At 43.4% G+C, this 24,349-nt stretch overlaps 1 protein-coding gene across 1 annotated transcript in view; it reads left to right on the forward strand.

The window, feature by feature from the left end:
• The first annotated feature begins 8,560 nt into the window (after positions 1 to 8,560).
• The window catches only part of LOC139388064 (neuronal acetylcholine receptor subunit beta-2-like), a 50,551-nt gene continuing 34,762 nt past the window's right edge, over positions 8,561 to 24,349 (forward strand). The window contains exon 1 of the mRNA XM_071134584.1: positions 8,561 to 8,630. Within this exon, the coding sequence (XP_070990685.1) occupies positions 8,585 to 8,630 (46 nt within the window). The 5' untranslated portion in view covers positions 8,561 to 8,584. The remainder of the gene's footprint in view (positions 8,631 to 24,349) is intronic.

Here is a 24,349-nt window from a genome sequence, read left to right on the forward strand (position 1 = left end):
TGGTCTCTCATTTAGAGAGCTATATATAGGTCACAGTGAGCTAGAGGCAGAGGAGATGGACGTACAATCGCCGCTGGGTCTGTCTATCAGTCCATTGGTCAGTCTGTCGTACACTCACCCACACATCCATCCACCCTTCAATAACTCAATCCACCCGTCCATCTTTCGCACTGAGTCCATTGGTTTGTCTGTATGTCTAGCTGATGGTGAGAGTTTGCTGGCTGTGTGAACACATCCACATGTTCTATACATCCAGCACTGCATACATTAACCCTAGCGCAGTCAGTCAGTCCCTACACCGCCACAATATCTGAACCTGTTGAGTTGATAGGGCAGCAGTCAGATCTGAATATGTGACAGTCAAGCAGTGTCACTCACACAACAGAATGCAGCAGGCAATGTCTGCAGTCGAAGGAGAGAGGATGACAGAGAGGAAGGGAGGGACGAAGGGACAGAGACAAGGAGGGAGCGTAAGGGAGTGTGAGGGGAAGACAAGTACTCATGGGGGTCCCAGCTTCTAAATAATTCAGAGAGAGACTAAGCACTCAGTACAGAGGAGGAGCACTGTCAGGTCAGCTCATTCAGAGCAGAGAGAGAGAGAGCGAGAGAGGAGGGGGGAGAGAGGGATAGGGGAGAGAGAGAGAGGGATGAGGGGGAGAGAGATGGAGGAGAGGGAGGAGTGTGGAGGTTGGAGAGAGAGAGAGAGATCGGGGAGATGAGAGGGGGAGAAGTCGGGAGAGAGTGGGAGTGGGGAGAGAGAGGTGGGGAAGAGATGAGAGGGGGATAGGTGGGGGAAAGAGAGAAGCGGTAGAGAGGAGAGAAAGAGTGGGGGAGAGGAAGAGAGAGATAGATGGGTGCAAGAGAGAGTACAGAGGGAGTACATAACGAGTACAGAGAGAGTACAGAGAGAATACAGAGAGACTACAGAGAGAGTACAGAGTACAGAGAGAGTACATAGAGAGTACATAGAGAGTACAGAGAGAGTACATAGAGAGTACAGAGAGAGTATATTGAGAATACAGAGAGAGTACATAGAGAATACATAGAGAGTACAGAGAGAGTACATAGAGAGTACAGAGAGAGTACATCGAGAGTACAGAGAGAGTACATACAGAGTACATAGAGAATACAGAGAGAGTACATAGAGAGTACAGAGAGAGTACACAGAGAATACAGAGAGAGTACAGAGTACAGAGAGAAAACAAAGAGAGTACATAGAGAATACAGTGGGGAATACAGATAGAGTACAGAGAGAATACAGAGAGAGTACATAGAGTGTACAGAGAGAGAGTACTGAGAGAGTACAGCGTATTAAGAGAATACAGAGGGAGTACAGAGAGATAGTACAGAGAGAGTACAGAGAGAGTACAGAAAGAGAGTACTGAGAGAGTACAGCGTATTGAGAGAATGCAGAGGGAGTACAGAGAGAGTACAGAGAGAGAGTGCAGAGTACAGAGAAAATACAGATAGAGTACATAGAGAGTACAGAGATAGTGTGGAGAGAGAGTACACAGAGAGAGAGAGAGTACAGAGAGAGTACAGAGAGAGAGGATACAGAGGGAGTACAGGGAGAGTACACAGAGAATACAGAGAGAGTACAGAGTACAGAGAGAAAACAAAGAGAGTACATAGAGAATACAGTGGGGAATACATATAGAGTACAGAGAGAATACAGAGAGAGTACATAGAGTGTACAGAGAGAGAGTACTGAGAGAGTACAGCGTATTAAGAGAATACAGAGGGAGTACAGAGAGATAGTACAGAGAGAGTACAGAGAGAGTACAGAAAGAGAGTACTGAGAGAGTACAGCGTATTGAGAGAATACAGAGGGAGTACAGAGAGAGTACAGAGAGAGAGTGCAGAGTACAGAGAAAATACAGATAGAGTACATAGAGAGTACAGAGATAGTGTGGAGAGAGAGTACACAGAGAGAGAGAGAGTACAGAGAGAGTACAGAGAGAGAGGATACAGAGAGAGTACAGGGAGAGTACAGAGAGAGTACATAGAGAGTACATAGAGAGAGTACAGAGAGAGAGTACAGAGAGAGGGTATAGAGAGAGTACAGAGAGAGAGAGTACATAGAGAGTACAAAGAGAGTACAGAGAGAGAGTACAGAGTACAAAGACAATACAGAGAAAGTGTATAGATTGTGCAGAGAGAGTACATAGAGAGTACATAGTGAGTACAGAGAGAGAGAGAGAGTACAGAGAGAGAGGATACAGAGAGAGAGTACAGAGAAAGAGAGTACATAGAGAGTACAGAGAGAGAGAGTACATAGAGAGTACAGAGAGTACAGAGAGTACAGAGAGAGAGAGTACAGAGAGAGTACAGAGAGCGAGAGTACAGAGAGTACAGAGACAGTACATAGAGAGTACAGAGAGAGAGGATACATAGAGAGTACATAGATAGTACAGAGAGAGAGGACACATAGAGAGTACATAGAGAGTTCAGAGAGAGAGTACAAAGTACAGAGAGAGGGAATACAAACAGAGTACAGAGAGAGTACATAGAGAGAGTGGAAGGAAAAGGATCTCACTGTGAAAGTGATTGGGTGTGAATGTGTTTTTGTGTGTCTTTGTTTATGTGTGTGTGTGTTAGAGATGAAAATAGAAGTAGAATGAAAGAGAAACAGGTCATTTTCCTCTCCTCCCTTGCTGTTCTCTTTTTGTCACCACGGCGACCGTCTCCTCCTTCCAATCTGCACTAATGTTGACCTTGTTTACTCTTTCCTCCCTCCTACGCTCCTCTCCTCTCCTCTCCTCTCCTCTCTTTGTTTGTCTCCTATTCCTCCCTCCTTTACCACAGTACTTCCTTCCTTCATCACTTGAACACCAGTGAGCTTCTCCTCGTTTAATTTCAGGGACTAAATCTTCCCCCCTATTTCTCCCTAAGACACAGGCGTTCCTCTCTCATATCAGCAGTCTAAATGAGAACAATCACTACATGATCAGAACTTCATTCTCCTAACCTCCACCTTTCTCCCTCCTCCTCCCTTCTTCTTCCACATCCTCAGTCCCTCCACCTTTCCTTCCCCTTTCCTTCATCTTTCTCCCTCCCCCTCCCTTCTTCTTCCACATCCTCAACCCCTACTCCACATTTCTCCCTCCTCCTCCCTTCTTCCACATCCTCAACCCCTCTTCCACCTTTCTCCCTCCCCCTCCCTTCTTCTTCCACATCCTCAACCCCTCTTCCAAATTTCTCCCTCCTCCTCCCTTCTTCCACATCCTCAAGCCCGTTTCCACCTTTCTCCCTCCTCCTCCCTTCTTCTTCCACATCCTCAACCCCTCCTCCATCTTTCTCCCTCCTCCTCCCTTCTTCTTCCACATCCACAGTCTCTCTTCTACCTTTCTCCCTCCCCCTCCCTTCTTCTTCCACATCCTCAACCCCTCCTCTACCTTTCTCCCTCCCCCTCCCTTCTGCTTCCACATCCTCAACCCCTCCTCCACCTTTCCCCCTCCTCCTCCCTTTTTCTTCCACATCCTCAACCCCTCCTCCATCTTTCTCCCTCCTCCTCCCTTCTTCTTCCTCCACATCCACAGTCCCTCTTCCACCTTTCTCCCTCCCCCTCCCTTCTTCTTCCACATCCTCAACCCCTCCTCCACATTTCTCCCTCCTCCTCCCTTCTTCCACATCCTCAACCCCTCTTCCACCTTTCTCCCTCCCCCTCCCTTCTTCTTCCACATCCTCAACCCCTCTTCCAAATTTCTCCCTCCTCCTCCCTTCTTCCACATCCTCAAGCCCGTTTCCACCTTTCTCCCTCCTCCTCCCTTCTTCTTCCACATCCTCAACCCCTCCTCCATCTTTCTCCCTCCTCCTCCCTTCTTCTTCCACATCCACAGTCTCTCTTCTACCTTTCTCCCTCCCCCTCCCTTCTTCTTCCACATCCTCAACCCCTCCTCTACCTTTCTCCTTCCCCCTCCCTTCTGCTTCCACATCCTCAACCCCTCCTCCACCTTTCCCCCTCCTCCTCCCTTTTTCTTCCACATCCTCAACCCCTCCTCCATCTTTCTCCCTCCTCCTCCCTTCTTCTTCCTCCACATCCACAGTCCCTCTTCCACCTTTCTCCCTCCCCCTCCCTTCTTCTTCCACATCCTCAACCCCTCCTCCACCTTTCTCCCTCCCCCTCCCTTCTTCTTCCACATCCTCAACCCCTCCTCTACCTTTCTCCCTCCCCCTCCCTTCTGCTTCCACATCCTCAACCCCTCCTCCACCTTTCCCCCTCCTCCTCCTCCCTTCTGCTTCCACATCCTCAACCCCTCCTCCACCTTTCTCCCTCCTCCTCCCTTCTTCTTCCACATCCTCAACCCCTCCTCCATCCTTCTCCCCCCCTCCCTTCTTCTTCCACATCCTCAACCCCTCCTCCACCTTTCTCCCTCCCCCTCCCTTCTGCTTCCACATCCTCAACCCCTCCTCCACCTTTCTCCCTCCCCTCCCTTCTTCTTCCACATCCTCAACCCCTCCTCCACCTTTCTCCCTCCTCCTTCCCTCTCTTCCCACTTTTTTTCAGGGGGTGCTGCAGTACATTCAGCACCCCCTAGTTCCCGCGGCTATGATCACACTCTTTCCTACTCCACCGCTGGTTGTCATTGGGAAGGTGGAGTGGAGGTTACTTCTATCGGGGAACCCTAAGGGGGAGAGGACCAAAATGGGCTTTTACCCTCAGAGAGGAGAAATGGACTGACAAAGGAGGAGAAGAGAGAAGAGGAGGAGGAGGAGGGAGAGGAGAAATGAAAGGAGAGGAAAGAAAGGGGAGAAGAGGGGAGAAAGGGATGAGGAGAGGAGAGGAGAGGAGAGGAGAGGAGAGGAGAGGAGAGGAGAGGAGAGGAGAGGAGAGGAGAGGAGAGGAGAAAGGGGAGCGGAGGAGAGGAGGAGAGGAGGAGAAAAAGGGATGACAGAGGGATGAGAGGAGAAGAGGAGAGGACCCTCATAGCTTTCCTGTGGCTATAATTATTCATGACCTAATGACTACACAACTTGTGACTCTCAACTCTAGAAAAACACTGGTTGAAGGATGGAGAGAACTGAGTGAGGGATCCAGGGGGAGAATAGGAGAGTGAGAGAGTACAGATAAATAAAGAGTAGTGGGAGAGAGAGAGAGAGAGAGAGAGAGAGAGAGAGAGAAATAGTCAATTGAATTTAATTGAGAAAGAGAGGGAAAAATAGAGAGAAACAGGAGGAGAAAAACAGCAGGAGGGAAGTGAACAAACTGAGAGGGAGGGAGTGTGGAGAAGAGAGGACATAACAGTGAAAGTGTTTGTGCATGTGTGACTGTGTGTACATGTGTGTGTGTGTGTGTGTGTGTGTGTGTGTGTGTGTGTGTGTGTGTGTGTGTGTGTGTGTGTGTGTGTGTGTGTGTGTGTGTGTGTGTGTGTGACTGTCAGACAGACTACTAGACCACAGAGAGGCTACTGGACCACAGACAGACTACTAGTCCACAGACAGACTACTGGACCACAGCCAGACTACTAGACCACAGAGAGGCTACTGGACCACAGCCAGACTACAAGTCCACAGACAGACTACTGGACCACAGCCAGACTACTAGTCCACAGACAGACTACTGGACCACAGCCAGACTACTAGACCACAGACAGACTACTGGACCACAGACAGACTACTAGTCCACAGACAGACTACTGGACCACAGACAGACTCAGTCAAAACGTCAGTTGGTCATGTTGCGTGGATGGCAATATGGCCCTTTTACTGAGGCCTGATTTTCAAACGTTTTGATAAATCCTGCTATTCAAACCTGGTAGCTTTGTCCCTATGCCTATTTGCTAAATGTAGGGAGACATTGGCAGAGTCAGACACATGGCCTAATTTTTGGCATCATAGTTGATTCATTTAAACATCGTTTTGCTATTTTAGATCAACAGTCATTTTAATTTCCCCCTCAATATCAACCGAGGATATTGTGATAAATGAAATGACAGCACATGCTGCCGAGTGATGGGAAACTGCTGTACCCCACATCCTCCCCAACTTCCCCTCCCTTTATTTTCTAGCTCATCCATTGCTCAGCACCAACCTGGACTCAGGGGTAGATGTAACATATTAAATGTAATCCAAAAGATTTACTGGTATGATATGTTACGTTTCATATGGTACAGTGGCTTGTGAAAGTATTCACCCCCCTTGGCATTTTTCCTATTTTGTTGCCTTACAACCAGAAATTAAAATGTATTTAGGGGGAGGGTTGTATCATTTGATGTACACAACACGCCTACCACTCTGAAGATGCAAAACAAGAAATACGACAAAAAAAATGAAAACATGAGTGTACATAACTATTCACCCCCCAAGGTCAATACTTTGTAGAGCCACCTTTTGCAGCAATTACAGCTGCAAGTCTATTGGGGGAAAGTCTCTATAAGCTTGTCACATCTAGCCACTGGGATTTTTGCCCATTCTTCAAGGCAAAACTGCTCCAGCTCCTTCAAGTTGGATGGGTTCCGCTGGTGTACAGCAGTCTATATGTCATACCACAGATTCTCATTTGGATTGAGGTCTGGGCTTTGACTCGGCCATTCCAAGACATTTAAATGTTTCCCCTTAAACCAGTCGAGTGTTGCTTTAGCAGTATGCTTAGGGTCATTGACCTGCTGGAAGGTGAACCTCCGTCCCAGTCTCAAATCTCTGGAAGACTGAAACAGGTTTCCCTCAAAAATGTCCCTGTATTTAGCGCCATCCATCATTCCTTCAATTCTGACCAGTTTCCCAGTCCCTGCCGATGAAAAACATCCCCACAGCTTGATGCTGCCACCACCGTGCTTCACTGTGGAGCTGGTGTTCTCGGGGTGATGAGAGTGTTTTCCTTGATGGCCAAAAAGCAAAAAAAAATCTGGCCACTCTTCCTTAATGCCCAGCTCTGTGGAGTGTACGGCTTAAAGTGGACATATGGACAGATACTCCCATCTCCGCTGTGGAGCTTTGCAGCTCCTTCAGGGTTATTTTTGGTCTCTTTGTTGCCTCTCTGATTAATGCCCACCTTTCCTGGAGTTTTGGTGGACGGCACTCTCTTGGCAGGTTGGTTGTGGTGCCATATTCTTTACATTTTTTAATAATGGATTTAATGGTGCTCCGTGGAATGTTTAAAGTTTCAGATATTTTTTTAGAACCCAACCCTGATCTGTACTTCTCCACAACTTAGTCCCTGACCTGTTTGGAGAGCTCCTTGAGCTTCGTGGTGCCGCTTGCTTGGTGGTGCCCCTTGCTTAGTGATGTTGCAGAATCTGGGGCCTTTCAGAACAGGTGTATATATACTGAAATCATGTGACAGATCATGTGACACTTAGAATGCACACAGGTGGACATTATTTATATAATTATGTGACTTCTGAAGGTAATTGATTGCACCAGATCTTATTTAGGGGCTTCATAGCAAAGGGGGTGAATACATATACACTCACCACTTTTCAATTTTTTACACTTCACTTCACCAATTTGGACTATTTCGTGTATGTCCATTACATGAAATAAAAATAAAAATCCATTTAAATGACAGGTTGTAATGCAACAAAATAGGAAAAAACACCAAGGGGAATGAATACTTTTGCAAGACTCTGTATGTATTAATTAGTGGATGTCCATCATCCATTTCATATGATATCTTACAAATTACAATTCGTATGATATCTTACAAATTACAATTCGTATGATATCTTACAAATTACAATTCGTATGATATCTTACAAATTACAATTCGTATGATATCTTACAAATTACAATTCGTATGATATCTTACAAATTACAATTCGTATGATATCTTACAAATTACAATTCGTATGATATCTTACAAATTACAATTCGTATGATATCTTACAAATTACAATTCGTATGATATCTTACAAATTACAATTCGTATGATATCTTACAAATTACAATTCGTATGATATCTTACAAATTGCAATTTGTACAATATGTTACAAAATCCTAACAGTAACATTAGCTAGGTGGCTAACATTACCTAGGCTAGGGGTTAGGGTTAAGGTTAGGAGTTAGGTTAAGGTTAGGGTCAGGGAAAGGGTTAGCTAACATGCTAAATAGTTGCAAAATAGATCAAAAGTCATAAGAAGTTGCAAAATTGGTAATTCGTTAAAATGCTAAAGTTGTCCGTGATGAGATTCGAAATGCAACTTTTGGGTTGCTATACTTTTGCGTTATATTCCCACCCATCAACCTTCAAATTAAACCACCCATCCACCCGGACCAACCACCCTACTTTAGTTTTTGCCTTCAGTAACCTTCTGTCTTATGTAACCATACCAAACCATACCAAACTAATTTGAGTATCCCCGATTTACATTTACTATGTTACGTCTAGTCTATGAGACCAGGCTGTTAAACACAACACGGACAGCCAATCCAGCTCGACTCGACTCCCAAGTATACCTGGAGATTTTACACACGAATAAAACTATGTCTGTACTGAGAAGACCTGACGGAACCATGACAGGTACCGAGTGAAGAATTAATAAAGGAATATCAAGAAGAGTACACTGCGTCTGTTCCGGAGGCGTTCGAGGTTCGAGTGAGCACCTTTTGGTTCGGAGCGCACACATACGCACGCATCTGAGCAGCGATGGGCGCTTGGACGCGGCTGCTGTGCCTACTCGCCATTGTGAGAGGTGAGTAAGTTGTCTGTCGAGGCTTTGCTAATGGCTCGCCGGAGCCGGGAATGATGCGCTTTTGTGTGGCTCTTCTCGGTACGACCACGAGGTGCTGAAAGCACCATACATTAGTCTTCTATAGATTTAATGGAAGGATGCTTTGAGGGAGGGATAGTTGGATAAAGGGAGAGGAGAAGACAAGATAGAGATAATGCCTGTTTCATTGCTGTGTCACCATCGTTCTCCTAACGTCTGTGTGTGAGTACGTACTAGGCTACAACGGAATGATGATGTTAGGGAGAAATGATACATCATAACTGCATTACGTTATGCGCTCAACTGGGGTGATCTTTTATGACAACATTACTGAAGGCAACCAGGAAGACAATATTTATCTTTATGCTACGCGTTCATATATTGTAGAATGCAATACAATGGAGAAGGTGAGTTCCCCTCCTACAATAAAAGACGCGTCGAATCCTATACCCAAGCAATTCATGATTATTGAGTCCCCATTACTGTGTGGATATGTCTTCCTTTCTATTGAGAAAAGCCAAATGTTTTTCCCATCGACATATCCTTTTAGTCTATATTTCTTAGCCATTATAATGACGTTACATGACTGATAATGGAAGAGTATGTGTCACTGTATAGCTGGCCTGGCTTATAGTACACAGATCAAGTAACATTATCACCCTAGTGTGGGATCCAAGGTTAGATGTATGATTTACACACACACACACACACACACACACACACACACACACACACACACACACACACACACACTACATGCACACGTGGCAGCAGGGGTAGCCTAGCGGTTAGAGCGTTGGGCCAGTAACTGAAAGGTTGCTACTTATAACTGAACCGACAAGGTAAAAAAATCTGTTGATGTGCCCTTGAGCAAGGCACTTAACCCTAATTGCACCAGGGACACCGTTGATAATGGCAGACCCATACACACAAACACACATACACCCATACACACATACACCCCCCCTACCTACACAATTGAGCCCCACAGTGGACGCATCATAAAACCTAGCAGTCAAACATGGAAATGGTTCGCTCTCGTGTAAATCTCTCTCAGACATTTATCTATATATTCAGCTCTATTTACTCTCGGATTCCAAAATGCTAATTAGCATCAAGTAGACATCATGACTACAAATCCCTGCAAGCTCTTGCACGTAGACTACAAATCCCTGAAAGCTCTTGCACTTCATCTCTAGCTGACACGTTTGCTGTCAGCCAGCTATATGAATAAGTTGGCATGGTGTTAGAATGCACTGCTGTATTAAAGCAATTGAGAACTAACTTGTTGACATGTTCTGTTGCAGATTCAAAGCCAAATGAACTCATTGCAGAATGTATCCATAATCATGAATGAATAAGCATATTTTTTTTACCAGAATGCACCAGTCACCCATCAATCACGTCAAACACCTGTGAGAGCGGAATTACAAGATGATGTTATAATACTGTTATTGCATCAAATGGTTGTTTTGTGGAATATAATAGGGGTCTTATAACACTGTCATCTGGGCATGGTCTTCTGAATTGGGCCTCTGGGGGCTCAATGCTGACCGTGGATTTACCATGCCTTTGGTGATAAAACCTAAAGACCGCATTCCATAGCATGAGTTGGTGTTTGTGTGCTGGGAGGTACCAGGATAGAGATGGCTCCTGTACGGATAATGATGAGAGGAACTTTGTTTTTGGGGGCCAGACCCTGGTTTCCACACAATGAGAACAGTCTTTACAGCAGATACTGTCTACTGTCAATTTATTTTATGCAAATCCTAACCTTGTGACCCATTCCACACCATCTGTTGTTTGTCATGTAGACTAAGGTGGTGTATCTTTGCTATAAAATATATTTGTTTCGTTTGTGTCGGGGCTCTCAACAAATCATATAAGGGTGGTCATCACTATTGCAGGGTACTCACATCATTAACTTGTGTGTGTGGTGTGACCTGCTTTCCTTATTAATAAGTGAATTAAGATTAGTTTATGTATAAATCTGACTTGTGTGATGAGTATTGTCTCTCCTCATTTGATAATAAAGAAATAACCACCACACACCTTAACTCCAACAATTCAATTGTTTTAATGAAATATAAATAGTAAACAATGCATGCATGTGCCTTTTATACATAACATATAAACATCTGAATGTAAGTAAAGATGAAATGTTTTCTTCATCAATGCCACAAACCTGGGACATCGAAGATCACCATATGAACTATTATTCCTAACAGAGAATACACAGATTCTTCTGATTTTCCATTTTAGGAATTAGACCAGCACAAATAACACCATGTAAAACAGCATATTGTCATTTTTGGTTGGTGAGTTACAAATGTAGAAACAACTGAAGGTGTAAGGTAGCTTTTATATAAAATACTAGGTCAACTCCAGCAGAATGAGAAACACACCTAAAAGACTCAAAACAAGGAAGCCATGCCTAAACACAGCTATATCAACACCCTTCTAGTGTAACAGGTCCATGTAGCCATGCCTAAACACAGCTATATCAACACCCTTCTAGTGTAACAGGTCCATGTAGCCATGCCTAAACACATCTATATCAACACCCTTCTAGTGTAACAGGTCCATGTAGCCATGCCTAAACACAGCTATATCAACACCCTTCTAGTGTAACAGGTCCATGTAGCCATGCCTAAACACAGCTATATCAACACCCTTCTGGTGTAACAGGTCCATGTAGCCATGCCTAAACACAGCTATATCAACACCCTTCTAGTGTAACAGGTCCATGTAGCCATGCCTAAACACATCTATATCAACACCCTTCTAGTGTAACAGGTCCATGTAGCCATGCCTAAACACAGCTATATCAACACCCTTCTAATGTAACAGGTCCATGTAGCCATGCCTAAACACAGCTATATCAACACCCTTCTAGTGTAACAGGTCCATGTAGCCATGCCTAAACACAGCTATATCAACACCCTTCTAGTGTAACAGGTCCATGTAGCCATGCCTAAACACAGCTATATCAACACCCTTCTAGTGTAACAGGTCCATGTAGCCATGCCTAAACACAGCTATATCAATACCCTTCTTGTCAATGTAACAGGTCCATGTAGCCATGCCTAAACACATCTATATCAACACCCTTCTAGTGTAACAGGTCCATGTAGCCATGCCTAAACACAGCTATATCAACACCCTTCTAGTCAATGTAACAGGTCCATGTAGCCATGTCTAAACACAGCTATATCAACACCCTTCTAGTCAATGTAACAGGTCCATGTAGCCATGTCTAAACACAGCTATATCAACACCCTTCTAGTGTAACAGGTCCATGTAGCCATGCCTAAACACATCTATATCAACACCCTTCTAGTGTAACAGGTCCATGTAGCCATGCCTAAACACAGCTATATCAACACCCTTCTAGTGTAACAGGTCCATGTAGCCATGCCTAAACACAGCTATATCAACACCCTTCTAGTGTAACAGGTCCATGTAGCCATGCCTAAACACAGCTATATCAACACCCTTCTAGTGTAACAGGTCCATGTAGCCATGTCTAAACACAGCTATATCAACACCCTTCTAGTCAATGTAACAGGTCCATGTAGCCATGCCTAAACACAGATACATCAACACCCTTCTAGTGTAACAGGTCCATGTAGCCATGCCTAAACACATCTATATCAACACCCTTCTAGTGTAACAGGTCCATGTAGCCATGCCTAAACACAGCTATATCAACACCCTTCTAATGTAACAGGTCCATGAAGCCATGCCTAAACACAGCTATATCAACACCCTTCTAGTGTAACAGGTCCATGAAGCCATACCTAAACACAGCCATATCAACACCCTTCTAGTCAATGTAACAGGTCCATGTAGCCATGCCTAAACACAGCTATTGTGGGCAGCACCTTTACCATTGCATTCAGTCTGAACCCCAGGATGAGCAGGAGGACAGAATTTACATAGGTGAAAGAAAGGTAGTAAAAACAGTACACCAAAACATTTTTAAATGTGTTTCTGAGTCTAGATATGATCAAATCAGGAGAAGAACAAGTGAAGGAAGCAGCATAAGGAAATTGGGTGAACGTAGGGTGGTTTTACAGCGATAAGATGGAGAGTTAAAAGGGTCTGAATTTGAGGGACCATGGGGCATGAAAGGCATAGTGTGGAATAAGGGGTAGCTAGAGGGATGGTTGGCCATGGAATAAACATAAAATGTGGTGCTGGTGTGCTTCAACACCCCTTTAGAATGTTGTTACCCCATGTCCAGTCATACTCGGGGCCTCAGAGTGTGTCCCTCGACGTCCTTCCGTCTTAGTTGCAGCATTCAAATCGTGGTCATTGTGTGACATTAAAGACAATGAGTCATCACAGCATTTCCACAAATTGAGCCATAGACAATAGCATTGAGGACAGCATTTTGTTGACAACATGGTGGTTTATACTATGTCTACTGTGTGTGAATGATGGAAGAATCTTACCCCAGCTGTAGGTCCATTTGAGTGTGTGTGGCCACTTAGGCCTGCACATCAACCTGTACTGGGACCATTTGAGACTTGTAATGCTTGCTTTCAAAGTGCTGCTTAGTGCTGTCACTTCCTGACCATAGAGAGTCCTTATTTTCTATGGTAGAGTAGGTCAAGGTGTGACTGGGGGGTTAGTCTAGTTTATTATTTCTATGTGGGGTTCTAGGTTTGTTTTTCTATGTTGGTGATTGTGTATGATTCCCAATTAGAGGCAGCTGGTAATCGTTGTCTCTAATTGGGGATCATATTTAAGTAGCTGTTTTTCCCACCTGTGTTTATGGGATATTGTTCTGAGTTAGTGCACGTAGCATCTCTGTAGTCACGGTTCGTTGTTAGTTTATTGTTAATTTGTTTTTGTCTTTACTTAGTTTCACTTTCTAATAAATAATGTGGAACTCAACATCCGCTGCGCCTTGGTCCGACATTTATTCTAACGAACGTGACACAGGTCTGCATATACAGTATATCACAAAAGTGAGTACACCCCTCACATTTTTGTAAATATTTGAGTATATCTTTTCATGTGACACCACTGAAGAAATGACACTTTGCTACAATGTAAAGTAGTGAGTGTACAGCTTGTATAACAGTGTAAATTTGCTGTCCCCTCAAAATAACTCAACACACAGCCATTAATGTCTAAACCGCTGGCAACAAAAGTGAGTACACCCCTAAGTGAAAATGTCCAAATTGGGCCCAATTAGCCATTTTCCCTCCCCGGTGTCATGTGACTCGTTAGTGTTACAAGGTCTCAGGTGTGAATGGGGAGCAGGTGTGTTAAATTTGGTGTCATCGCTCTCACACTCCCTCATACTGACTGGTCACTGGAAGTTCAACATGGCACCTCATGGCAAAGAACTCACTGAGGATCTAAGGACATGGATTACTGGAACCATGTCCTGTGGTCTGATGAGACCAAGATAAACTTATTTGGTTCAGATGGTGTCAAGCGTGTGTGGCGGCAACCAGGTGAGGAGTACAAAGACAAGTGTGTCTTGCCTACAGTCAAGCATGGTGGTGGGAGTGTCATGGTCTGGGGCTGCATGAGTGCTGCCGGCACTGGGGAGCTACAGTTCATTGAGGGAACCATGAATGCCAACATGCACTGTGACATACTGAAGCAGAGCATGATCCCCTCCCTTCAGAGACTGGGCCGCAGGGCAGTATTCCAACATAACAACCCCAAACACACCTCCAAGACGACCACTGCCTTGCTAAAGAAGCTGAGGGTAAAGGTGATGGACTGGCCAAGCATGTCTCCAGACCTAGACCCTATTGAGCATCTGTGGGGCATCCTCAAACGGAAGGTGGAGGAGTGCAAGGTCTCTAACATCCACCAGCTCCGTGATGTCATCATGGAGGAGTGGAAGAGGACTCCAGTGGCAACCTGTGAAGCTCTGGTGAACTCTATGCCCAAGAGGGTAAGGCAGTGCTGGAAAATGATGGTGGCCACACAAAATAGTGACACTTTTGGCCCAATTTGGACATTTTCACTTAGGGTTGTACTCACTTTTGTTGCCAGCAGTTTAGACATTAATGGCTGTGTGAGTTATTTTGAGGGGACAGCAAATTTACACTGTTATACAAGCTGTACACTCACTACTTTACATTGTAGCAAAGTGTCATTTCTTCAGTGTTGTCACATGAAAAGAAAAAAATATGTGAGGGGTGTACTCACTTTTGTGATATGCTGAACAAAAGTATAAATGCAACATGTAAAGTGTTGTTTCCATGTTTCATGAGCTGAAATAAAATATCCCAGAAATGTTCCATACTAATTAAAGCGTATTTCTCTAAAAAGTTTGTTTACATCCCTGTTAGTGAGAATTTATCCTTTGCAAGATAATCCAGTCACCTGACAGGTGTGGCATATCAAGAAGCTGACCAAACAACGTGATCATTACACAGGCGCGTCTTGTGCTGGGGATGACAAAAGGCCACTCTAAAATGTACAGTTTTGTCACACAAGACAATGCCACAGATGTCAGAAGTTTTGAGGGAGTGTGCAAATCAAATCAAACTTAATTTGCCACATGCGCCGAATACAACAAGTGTAGACTTTACCGTGAAATGCTTACTTACAAGCCCTTAACCAACAGTGCAGTTCAAGAAGAAGCAATGATTTACCAAGTAGGCTAAAATAAAAAGTAAAGATACAAAGTAACACAAGAAGAATAACAATGAAGAGGCTATATACGGGGACACCGGTACCGAGTCAGAGTGCAGGGGTACCGGTACCGAGTCAGAGTGCAGGGGCACCGGTACCGAGTCAGAGTGCAGGGGTACTGGCTAGTTGAGGTACATGTAGGTGTACATGTAGGTGGGGGCGAAGTGACTATGCATAGGTAACAAACAGCAAGTAGCAGCAGTGTACAAGGGGGGTTTCAATGTAAATTGTCCGGTGGCAATTTTTATGAGTTGTTCAGCAGTCTAATGGCTTGGGGGTAGAAGCTGTTGAGGAGCCTTTTGGTCCTAGACTTGGTCCTAGACAAGCGCTCCGGGACCGTTTGCCATGCGGTAGCAGAGAAAACAGTCTATAACTTGGGTGACTGGAGTCTCTGACAATTTTATGGGCTTTCCTCTGACACCGCCTATTATATAGGTCCTGGATGGCTGGAATCTTGGCCCCAGTGATGTACTGGGCCGTTTGCACTACCCTCTGTAGCACCTTATGGTCAGATGCCGAGCAGTTGCCATACCTGGCGGGGATGCAACCGGTCAGGATGCTCTCGATGGTGCAGAGGTGAGAACCTTTTGAGGATCTGGGGGCCTATGCCAAATCTTTTCAGTCTCCAGAGGGGGTAAAGGTTTTGTCGTGCCCTCTTCACGATTGACTTGGTATGTTTGGACCATGATAGTTCGTTGGTGATGAAGACACGAAGGAACTTGAAACCCTCGACCCGATTGGCTGACTGCAGGAATGTCCACCAGAGCTGTTGCCAGATAATTAAGTGTTAATTTCTCTAACATAAGCCGCCTCCAAAGTCGTTTTAGAGAATTTAGCAGTACATCCAACCCTTCTCAAATATCATGTGACCACGCCAGCTCAGGACCTCCACATCCAGCTTCTTCCCCTGTGGAATCATCTGAGACCAGCCACCCGGACAGCTGATGAAACTGTGGGTTTGCACAACCAAAGACTTTCTGCACAAACTGTCAGAAATCGTCTCAGGGAAGCTCATCTGCGCTCTTGCAGTCCTCACCAGGGTCTTGACTTGACTGCAGTTTGGAGTCGTAACTGACTTCAGTAGGCAAATGCTCACCTTTGATGGCCACTGGCACGCTGGAGAAGTGTGCTCTTCACAGATTAATTACAGTTTCAACTGTGCAGATAGCGAGTATGGCGTCGTGTGGGCGAGTGGTATGCTGATGTCAACGTTGTGAACAGAGTGCCCCATGGTGGCGGTGGGGTTATGGTATGGGCAGACATAAGCTATGGACCACGAACACAATTGCATTTTATCGATGGCAATTTGAATGAACAGAGATACTGTGACAAGATCATTGTTGTGCCATTCACTAGCCGCCATCACCTCATGTTTCAGCATGATAGTACACAATTCCTGGAAGCTGAAAATGTCCCAGTTCTTCCATGGCCTGCATACTCACCAGACATGTCACCCATTGAGCATGTTTGTGATGCTCTGGATCGACTTGTACGACAGCTTGCTCCAGTTCCCGCCAATATCCAGCAACTTCGCATAAACTAACCCTACCTTTTTTTAAAGGTGCCTGTGACTAACATACTGTATGCATATCTGTATTCCCACTCATGTGAAATCCATCGATTTGGGCTTAATTTATTTATTTCAATGGACTGATTTCCTCACATTAACTGTAATTTAGTTAAATCTTTGAAATTGTTGCATGTTGCGTTTTATATTTTTGTTCAGTGAATAAAGGTCAACTACAAAATGGAGGAAGTTAACAACCTGTAGCTTAGCTTGAATTCAAAGTTGTCACTAAGCAATACGATGCAACAAACTACTACAAACTGTTCCACACAGGCCAGTACAATAGCCTACACATTGAGAGGAACCTAAAGGCACATACAGTACCAACCAATACTACTCACCTGACAGACAGGGCAGGTGTGGACCAGTGCTGCCTTGGCTGCAGTCTTCTGGTTCACAGCTGCTCCCTTCTTAGCAGCCGCCTCCGTGGCATCAGTCAACAAGTTCAACTTGAGTGGAGCATGCATTATATATCAATACCCCCCACCCCGCCTACTAGCTATACTCATGATCTGCTGTCCAGAGGGCAACAGTAAACATATCAATGTTTTCCCGCTGTAAAGACTCGAGAGGATGCTAATCAGTCCATCTCCAAAACCTTTCAAAAATCCAGACTAAAATATCACATCTAGCTAGGGTAGCTACAAGTCAAGTTGTACTTGAAGTAGGAAACCCACCCCTCACCCACAGGCACAAACAAACATTATCAAGAACGCCTAGCCCTAGCTTCTCACCATCTAAGTTAGCTAGACTGTTGGTTTATAAAAGCCAAATAAATCTAAACTCATGCATTTAAATGGCTAGACAAATAGACTGCTAATCTATCCAGACTAATGTTGCTAACAAGCTAGATAACAGGCATTTACAATTTAAAACTTTCCCAAGACAGATAACAGAATTGTACATTTTAACAACTTTAGCCAATGTATTAATTACTAACATTAGATAGTTAATCTAGAGATTCTTACCTTTGCCTCAATCTTCAGTCTCGTCGAGGTCATCATGGCCCTGATGACATGAAGCTTTAGACGGGCATCTGTAGTTCTGTATGATAACATCATTAGCAGCTAATTAGCATGTATTTTTATGGGGGGGGGGGGTGTAAATACAGGCGAATATATTGATAAAAGTAATTTTGTCAGAGAGAGATTTATATGGTTATCAAAACGTCATGCCAGGGGAAGACTACACAAAATACAGCCTTTATCTGAAGGGTTTCTAAAATCCATAATGGATCACATGAATGGTTGGAAAATTACTGGAACCATTTCCACTGCTAGGTTTACCGGGTATTATGACTCATACTGTGGGACTCAATATACACACACACACACACACACACACACAGAAATGCGTTCACACTGCTGAGCAATCTGTCTGAGACTAAGGAAAACTACGACTATAGAAAGTAGGGGGCCACAGTGGACCTCTACATCTGCATGCCAACTAGGTGGCTGCAACAGAAGCCACCACCACCCACTCCCCTCCACCATTAGAACATCATGAGTAGGAGAAGTCTGTAGGAGCCCCCATCGAAACACACACACACACACACACACACACACACACACACACACACACACACGCAGACATCAACATTAAATTCCAGAGAGGTTAATGAGCCGAAACAACACAAAACACCAGCCAACGGCAACCACTTACCACACACACACATATATAAACACATCACTGATTGGCCGAGTTACAGCTGCCTTTAGATTTCCAAACAATCAATAGAGAGTGACAGGACAGGGGACTCCCCCTCAGCCCTGGGTTAACTAACCATCTATCATCACCAGCACAACAACAAGACACACACACACACACACACACACACACACACACACACACACACACACACACACACACACACATTAACTGTATACAAACAGGGTAGTTAACGCATTAACTGTATAAATGAGTAGTTAACACACAGTGGAGGGGGTGTTTTATACACACATTTGGAAGGCCAAAAAGATCATCAAAGACAAGAACCACCCGAGCCACTGCCTGTTCACCCCGCTACCATCCAGAAGGCGAGGTCAGTACAGGTGCATCAAAGCTGGGACCTAGAGACTGAAAAACAGCTTCTATCTCAAGGCCATCAGACTGTTAAATGCTGTTAAATAGCCATCACTAGCACATTTGAGGCTGCTGCCCTATATACATAGACTTGGAATCACTGGCCACTTTAATAATGGAACACTAGTCACTTTAATAATGTTGACATATTTTGCATTACTCATCTTATATGTATATACTGTATTCTACTGCATCTTAGTCTATGCTGTTCTGACATTGCTCGTCCAAATATTTATACATTCTTAATTCCTTTTCTTTAGATTTGTGTGTATTGTTGTGAAATTGTTGAATATTACTGTTATATATTGCTTCACTGTTAGAGCTAGAAACACAAGCATTTCACTACACCCACAATAACATCTGCTAAACACGTGAATGGGACAAATAACATGGGACAAATGACAAATAAAATGTGATTTGATTTTTGATTTGACGCACATGTGTACAGACAACACCCCCTCCACCCTACACACACCACATCTGTTACCCCTCATGTAAACGGGCACTACCTGCTGTGGTGATACAGTATATTCAGCGTATATAACATCCAGCAGGTGATGGCAGACACTTAATCCTTTGCACCCCAGTATCTCTACTTGCACACTCATCTTCTACACATCTATCACTCCAGTGTTTAATTGCTATATTGTAGTTATTTCACCACTATGGCCTATTTATTGCCTTACCTACCTTATCCTACCTCATTTGCACACACTGTATATATATTTTCTCTATTGTGTTATTGACTGTACGTTTGTTTATTCCATGTGTAACTCTGTGTTGTTTGTGTAGCACTGCTTTGCTTTATCTTGGCCAGGTCGCAGTTGTAAATGAGAACTTGTTCTCAACTAGCCTACCTGGTTAAATAAAGGTGTTCTCAACTAGCCTACCTGGTTAAATAAAGGTGTTCTCAACTAGCCTACCTGGTTAAATAAAGGTGTTCTCAACTAGCCTACCTGGTTAAATAAAGGTGAAATAAAAAAATACAAGAACACATCTAAATGACTGTATGGATTCTTCACTCTGTTGTTCCATGTGACTTGGGCCTGTCTGTCTGTAGACTAAATGACAGGAGACGATACAGTTTTTTATCATGCATGTTACTGTAGTATGAGGAATTCACTTTTACACCAGTGTTTGTGTGTGTGTGTGTGTGTGTGTGTGTGTGTGTGTGTGTGTGTGTGTGTGTGTGTGTGTGTGTGTGTGTGTGTGTGTGTGTGTGTGTGTGTGTGTGTGTGTGTGTGTAACTGACCTTGTGGGCACACGCAATTCAGTCCCATTCAAAATCCTATTTTCCCTAACCCTGACCCCAAAACCTAACCCTACAACTAGTCCTAGCTCCTAACCCTAAACCTAATTCTAAACCTAACGCTACTGTAGCAGTAACAGTAGCAATAACAGTAGCAGCAACAGTGACAGTAGCAATACCAGTGACAGTAGTAGTAACAGTGACAGTAACAATAACAGTGACCATAGCAGTAACAGTAGCAGTAACAGTGAAAGTAGTGACAGTAGCAGTAACAGGAGCAGTAACAGTAACAGAAACTGTGACAGTGAAAGTAGTAACAGTGAAAGTAGTGACAGTAGCAGTAACAGGAGCAGTAACAGTAACAGAAACTGTGACAGTGAAAGTAGTAACAGTGAAAGTAGTGACAGTAGCAGTAACAGAAACTGTAACAGTGAAAGTAGTGACAGTGAAAGTAGTGACAGTAGCAGTAACAGAAACTGTGACAGTGAAAGTAGTAACAGTAACAGTAGCAGTAACAGTAACAGAAACTGTGACAGTGAAAGTAGTGACACTAGCAGTAACAGAAACAGTGACAGTGAAAGTAGTAACAGTAACAGAAACAGTGACAGTAGTGACAGTAACAGTAGCAGTAACAGTGAAAGTAGTGACAGTAGCAGTAACAGTAACAGAAACAGTGACAGTGAAAGTAGTAACAGTAACAGAAACAGTGACAGTGAAAGTAGTAACAGTAACAGTAACACTGAAAGTAGTGACAGTAACAGTAGCAGTAACAGTAACAGAAACAGTGACAGTGAAAGTAGTAAAAGTAACAGAAACTGTGACAGTGAAAGTAGTGACAGTAGCAGTAACAGAAACAGTGACAGTGAAAGTAGTAACAGTAACAGAAACTGTGACAGTGAAAGTAGTGACAGTAGCAGTAACAGAAACAGTGACAGTGAAAGTAGTAACAGTAACAGAAACAGTGACAGTGAAAGTAGTAACAGTAACAGTAGCAGTAACAGAAACAGTGACAGTCAAAGTAGTAACAGTAACAGTAACAGTGAAAGTAGTGACAGTAACAGTAGCAGTAACAGTAACAGAAACAGTGACAGTGAAAGTAGTAACAGTAACAGTAGCAGTAACAGAAACAGTGACAGTCAAAGTAGTAACAGTAACAGTAACAGTGAAAGTAGTGACAGTAACAGTAGCAGTAACAGTAACAGAAACAGTAACAGTGAAAGTAGTGACAGTAACAGTAGCAGTAACAGTAACATAAACAGTGACAGTGAAAGTAGTAACAGTAACAGAAACAGTAACAGAAACAGTGACAGTGAAAGTAGTGACAGTAACAGTAACAGTAACAGAAACAGTGACAGTGAAAGTAGTAACAGTAGCAGTAACAGAAACAGTGACAGTAGTGACAGTAGCAGTAACAGTGAAAGTAGTGACAGTAGCAGTAACAGTAGCAGTAACAGAAACAGTGACAGTGAAAGTAGTAACAGTAACAGTAACAGTGACAGTGAAAGTAGTAACAGTAACAGTAACAGTGAAAGTAGTGACAGTAACAGTAGCAGTAACAGTAACAGAAACAGTGACAGTGAAAGTAGTAACAGTAACAGTAACAGTGACAGTGAAAGTAGTAACAGTAACAGTAACAGTGAAAGTAGTGACAGTAACAGTAGCAGTAACAGAAACAGTGACAGTGAAAGTAGTAACAGTAGCAGTAACAGTAACAGAAACAGTGACAGTGAAAGTAGTAACAGTAACAGTAGCAGTAACAGAAACAGTGACAGTGAAAGTAGTAACAGTAACAGTAACAGTGAAAGTAGTGACAGTAACAGTAGCAGTAGCAGTAACAGAAACAGTGACAGTGAAAGTAGTAACAGTAGCAGTAACAGTAACAGAAACAGTGACAGTGAAAGTAGTAACAGTAACAGTAACAGAAACAGTGACAGTGAAAGTAGTAACAGTAACAGTAGCAGTAACAGAAACAGTGACAGTGAAAGTAGTAACAGTAACAGTAACAGTGAAAGTAGTGACAGTAGCAGTAACAGTGACAGTGAAAGTAGTAACAGTAACAGTAGCAGTAACAGAAACAGTGACAGTGAAAGTAGTAACAGTAACAGTAGCAGTAACAGAAACAGTGACAGTGAAAGTAGTAACAGTAGCAGTAACAGTAACAGAAACAGTGACAGTGAAAGTAGTGACAGTAGCAGTAACAGTAACAGAAACAGTGACAGTGAAAGTAGTAACAGTAACAGTAGCAGTAACAGAAACAGTGACAGTGAAAGTAGTAACAGTAACAGTAGCAGTAACAGAAACAGTCATAGCAGGACAGTGTGATTTGCAGCAGGCAGCCGATACGGATGATGTACAGATCAGATCAGTCAGCAGAAAGTGAGCTGAGTCTCAGTCAGCTGAGAGCAGAGAACCCCAAAGATAAAGGATGTAGGGAGTCTGAGGAGGAAGTACTGATGAAGCATTTCCTCTCTAGTTTCCCTAAGTGATATAACTGCTGCCAACACCTAATTGTTCAATTGAACCGGCCAAATGTTACTGGAAGGCTATGAGCTAAGGGTGGCAGGCAGCCTGCTTAAGTAATGATAAGGGAATCACTGCTGGTGAGGACTGACTCTGAAATGCAAGTGAATAGGCTAACCATCTGTAAATAATGTTTCTCATGGTCTGAGAGTCCACATGGTCTGAGAGTCCACATGGTCTGAGAGTCCACATGGTCTGAGAGTCCACATGGTCTGAGAGTCCACATGGTCTGAGAGTCCACATGGTCTGAGAGTCCACATGAAGTCTTGCAACTATTCGAATCACCCCAAAAAAGCTAAACCATGTGTGTAGACAAAACCTGTCTCATCCTTATATAGACTCATCCTTATCTAGTCTCATCATTATCCAGTCTCATCATTATCTAGTCTCATCATTATCTAGTCTCATCCTTATCCAGTCTCATCCTTATCTAGTCTCATCCTTATATAGACTCATCCTTATCTAGTCTCATCATTATCTAGTCTCATCATTATCTAGTCTCATCATTATCCAGTCTCATCCTTATCCAGTCTCATCCTTATCTAATCTTATCCTTATCTAATATCATCCTTATCTAGTCTCATCCTTGTCTAGTCTCATCCTTATCTGGTCTCATCTAGTCTCATCCTTATTTAGTCTCATCCTTGTCTAGTCTCATCCTTATCTGGTCTCATCTAGTCTCATCCTTATTTAGTCTCATCCTTGTCTAGTCTCATCCTTATCTGGTCTCATCTAGTCTCATCCTTATTTAGTCTCATCCTTGTCTAGTCTCATCCTTATCTGGTCTCATCTAGTCTCATCCTTATTTAGTCTCATCCTTGTCTAGTCTTATCCCCATCTCATCTAGTCTCATCTAGTCTCATCTAGTCTCATCTTTATCTAGTCTCATCCTGATTTAGTCTCACCCTTATCTAGTATCATCCTTATCTAGTCCCATCCTTATCTTGTCTCATTCTTATCTAGTCTCATCCTGATTTAGTCTTATCCTTATCTAGTCTCATCCTTATATCGTCTCATCCTTATCTAGTCTCATCGTTATCTAGTCTTATCTAGTCTCATCCTTATCTAGTCTCGTCCTGATTTAGTCTCATCTAGTCTCATCCTTATCTAGTCTCATCCTGATTTTGTCTCATCTAGTCTCATCCTTATCTAGTCTCATCCTTATCTGGTATCATCCTTATCTAGTCTAATCTAGTCTCACCCTTATCTAGTTTCATCCTTATCTAGTCTCATCTAGTTTCATCCTTATCTAGTCTCATCCCTATCTAGTCTCATCCTTATCTAGTCTCATCCTTATCTAGTCTCATCTAGTCTCATCCTGATTGAGTCTAATCTAGTCTCATCCTTATATAGTCTCATCTAGTCTCATCCTGATTTAGTCTCATCTAGTCTCACCCTTATCTAGTCTCACCCTTATCTAGTCTCATCCTTATCTAGTCTCATCCTTATCTAGTTTCACCCTTATCTAGTCTCACCCTTATCTAGTCTCATCTAGTCTCATCCTGATTTAGTCTCATCTAGTCTCACCCTTATCTAGTCTCACCCTTATCTCATCTTTATCTAGTCTCATCTAGTCTCATCCTGATTTAGTCTCAGGGTTAGGTCATCATGGCA

The sequence above is a fragment of the Oncorhynchus clarkii genome, chromosome 3 (assembly GCF_045791955.1).
Source record: "Oncorhynchus clarkii lewisi isolate Uvic-CL-2024 chromosome 3, UVic_Ocla_1.0, whole genome shotgun sequence".
NCBI classification, from domain to species: Eukaryota; Metazoa; Chordata; class Actinopteri; order Salmoniformes; family Salmonidae; genus Oncorhynchus; species Oncorhynchus clarkii.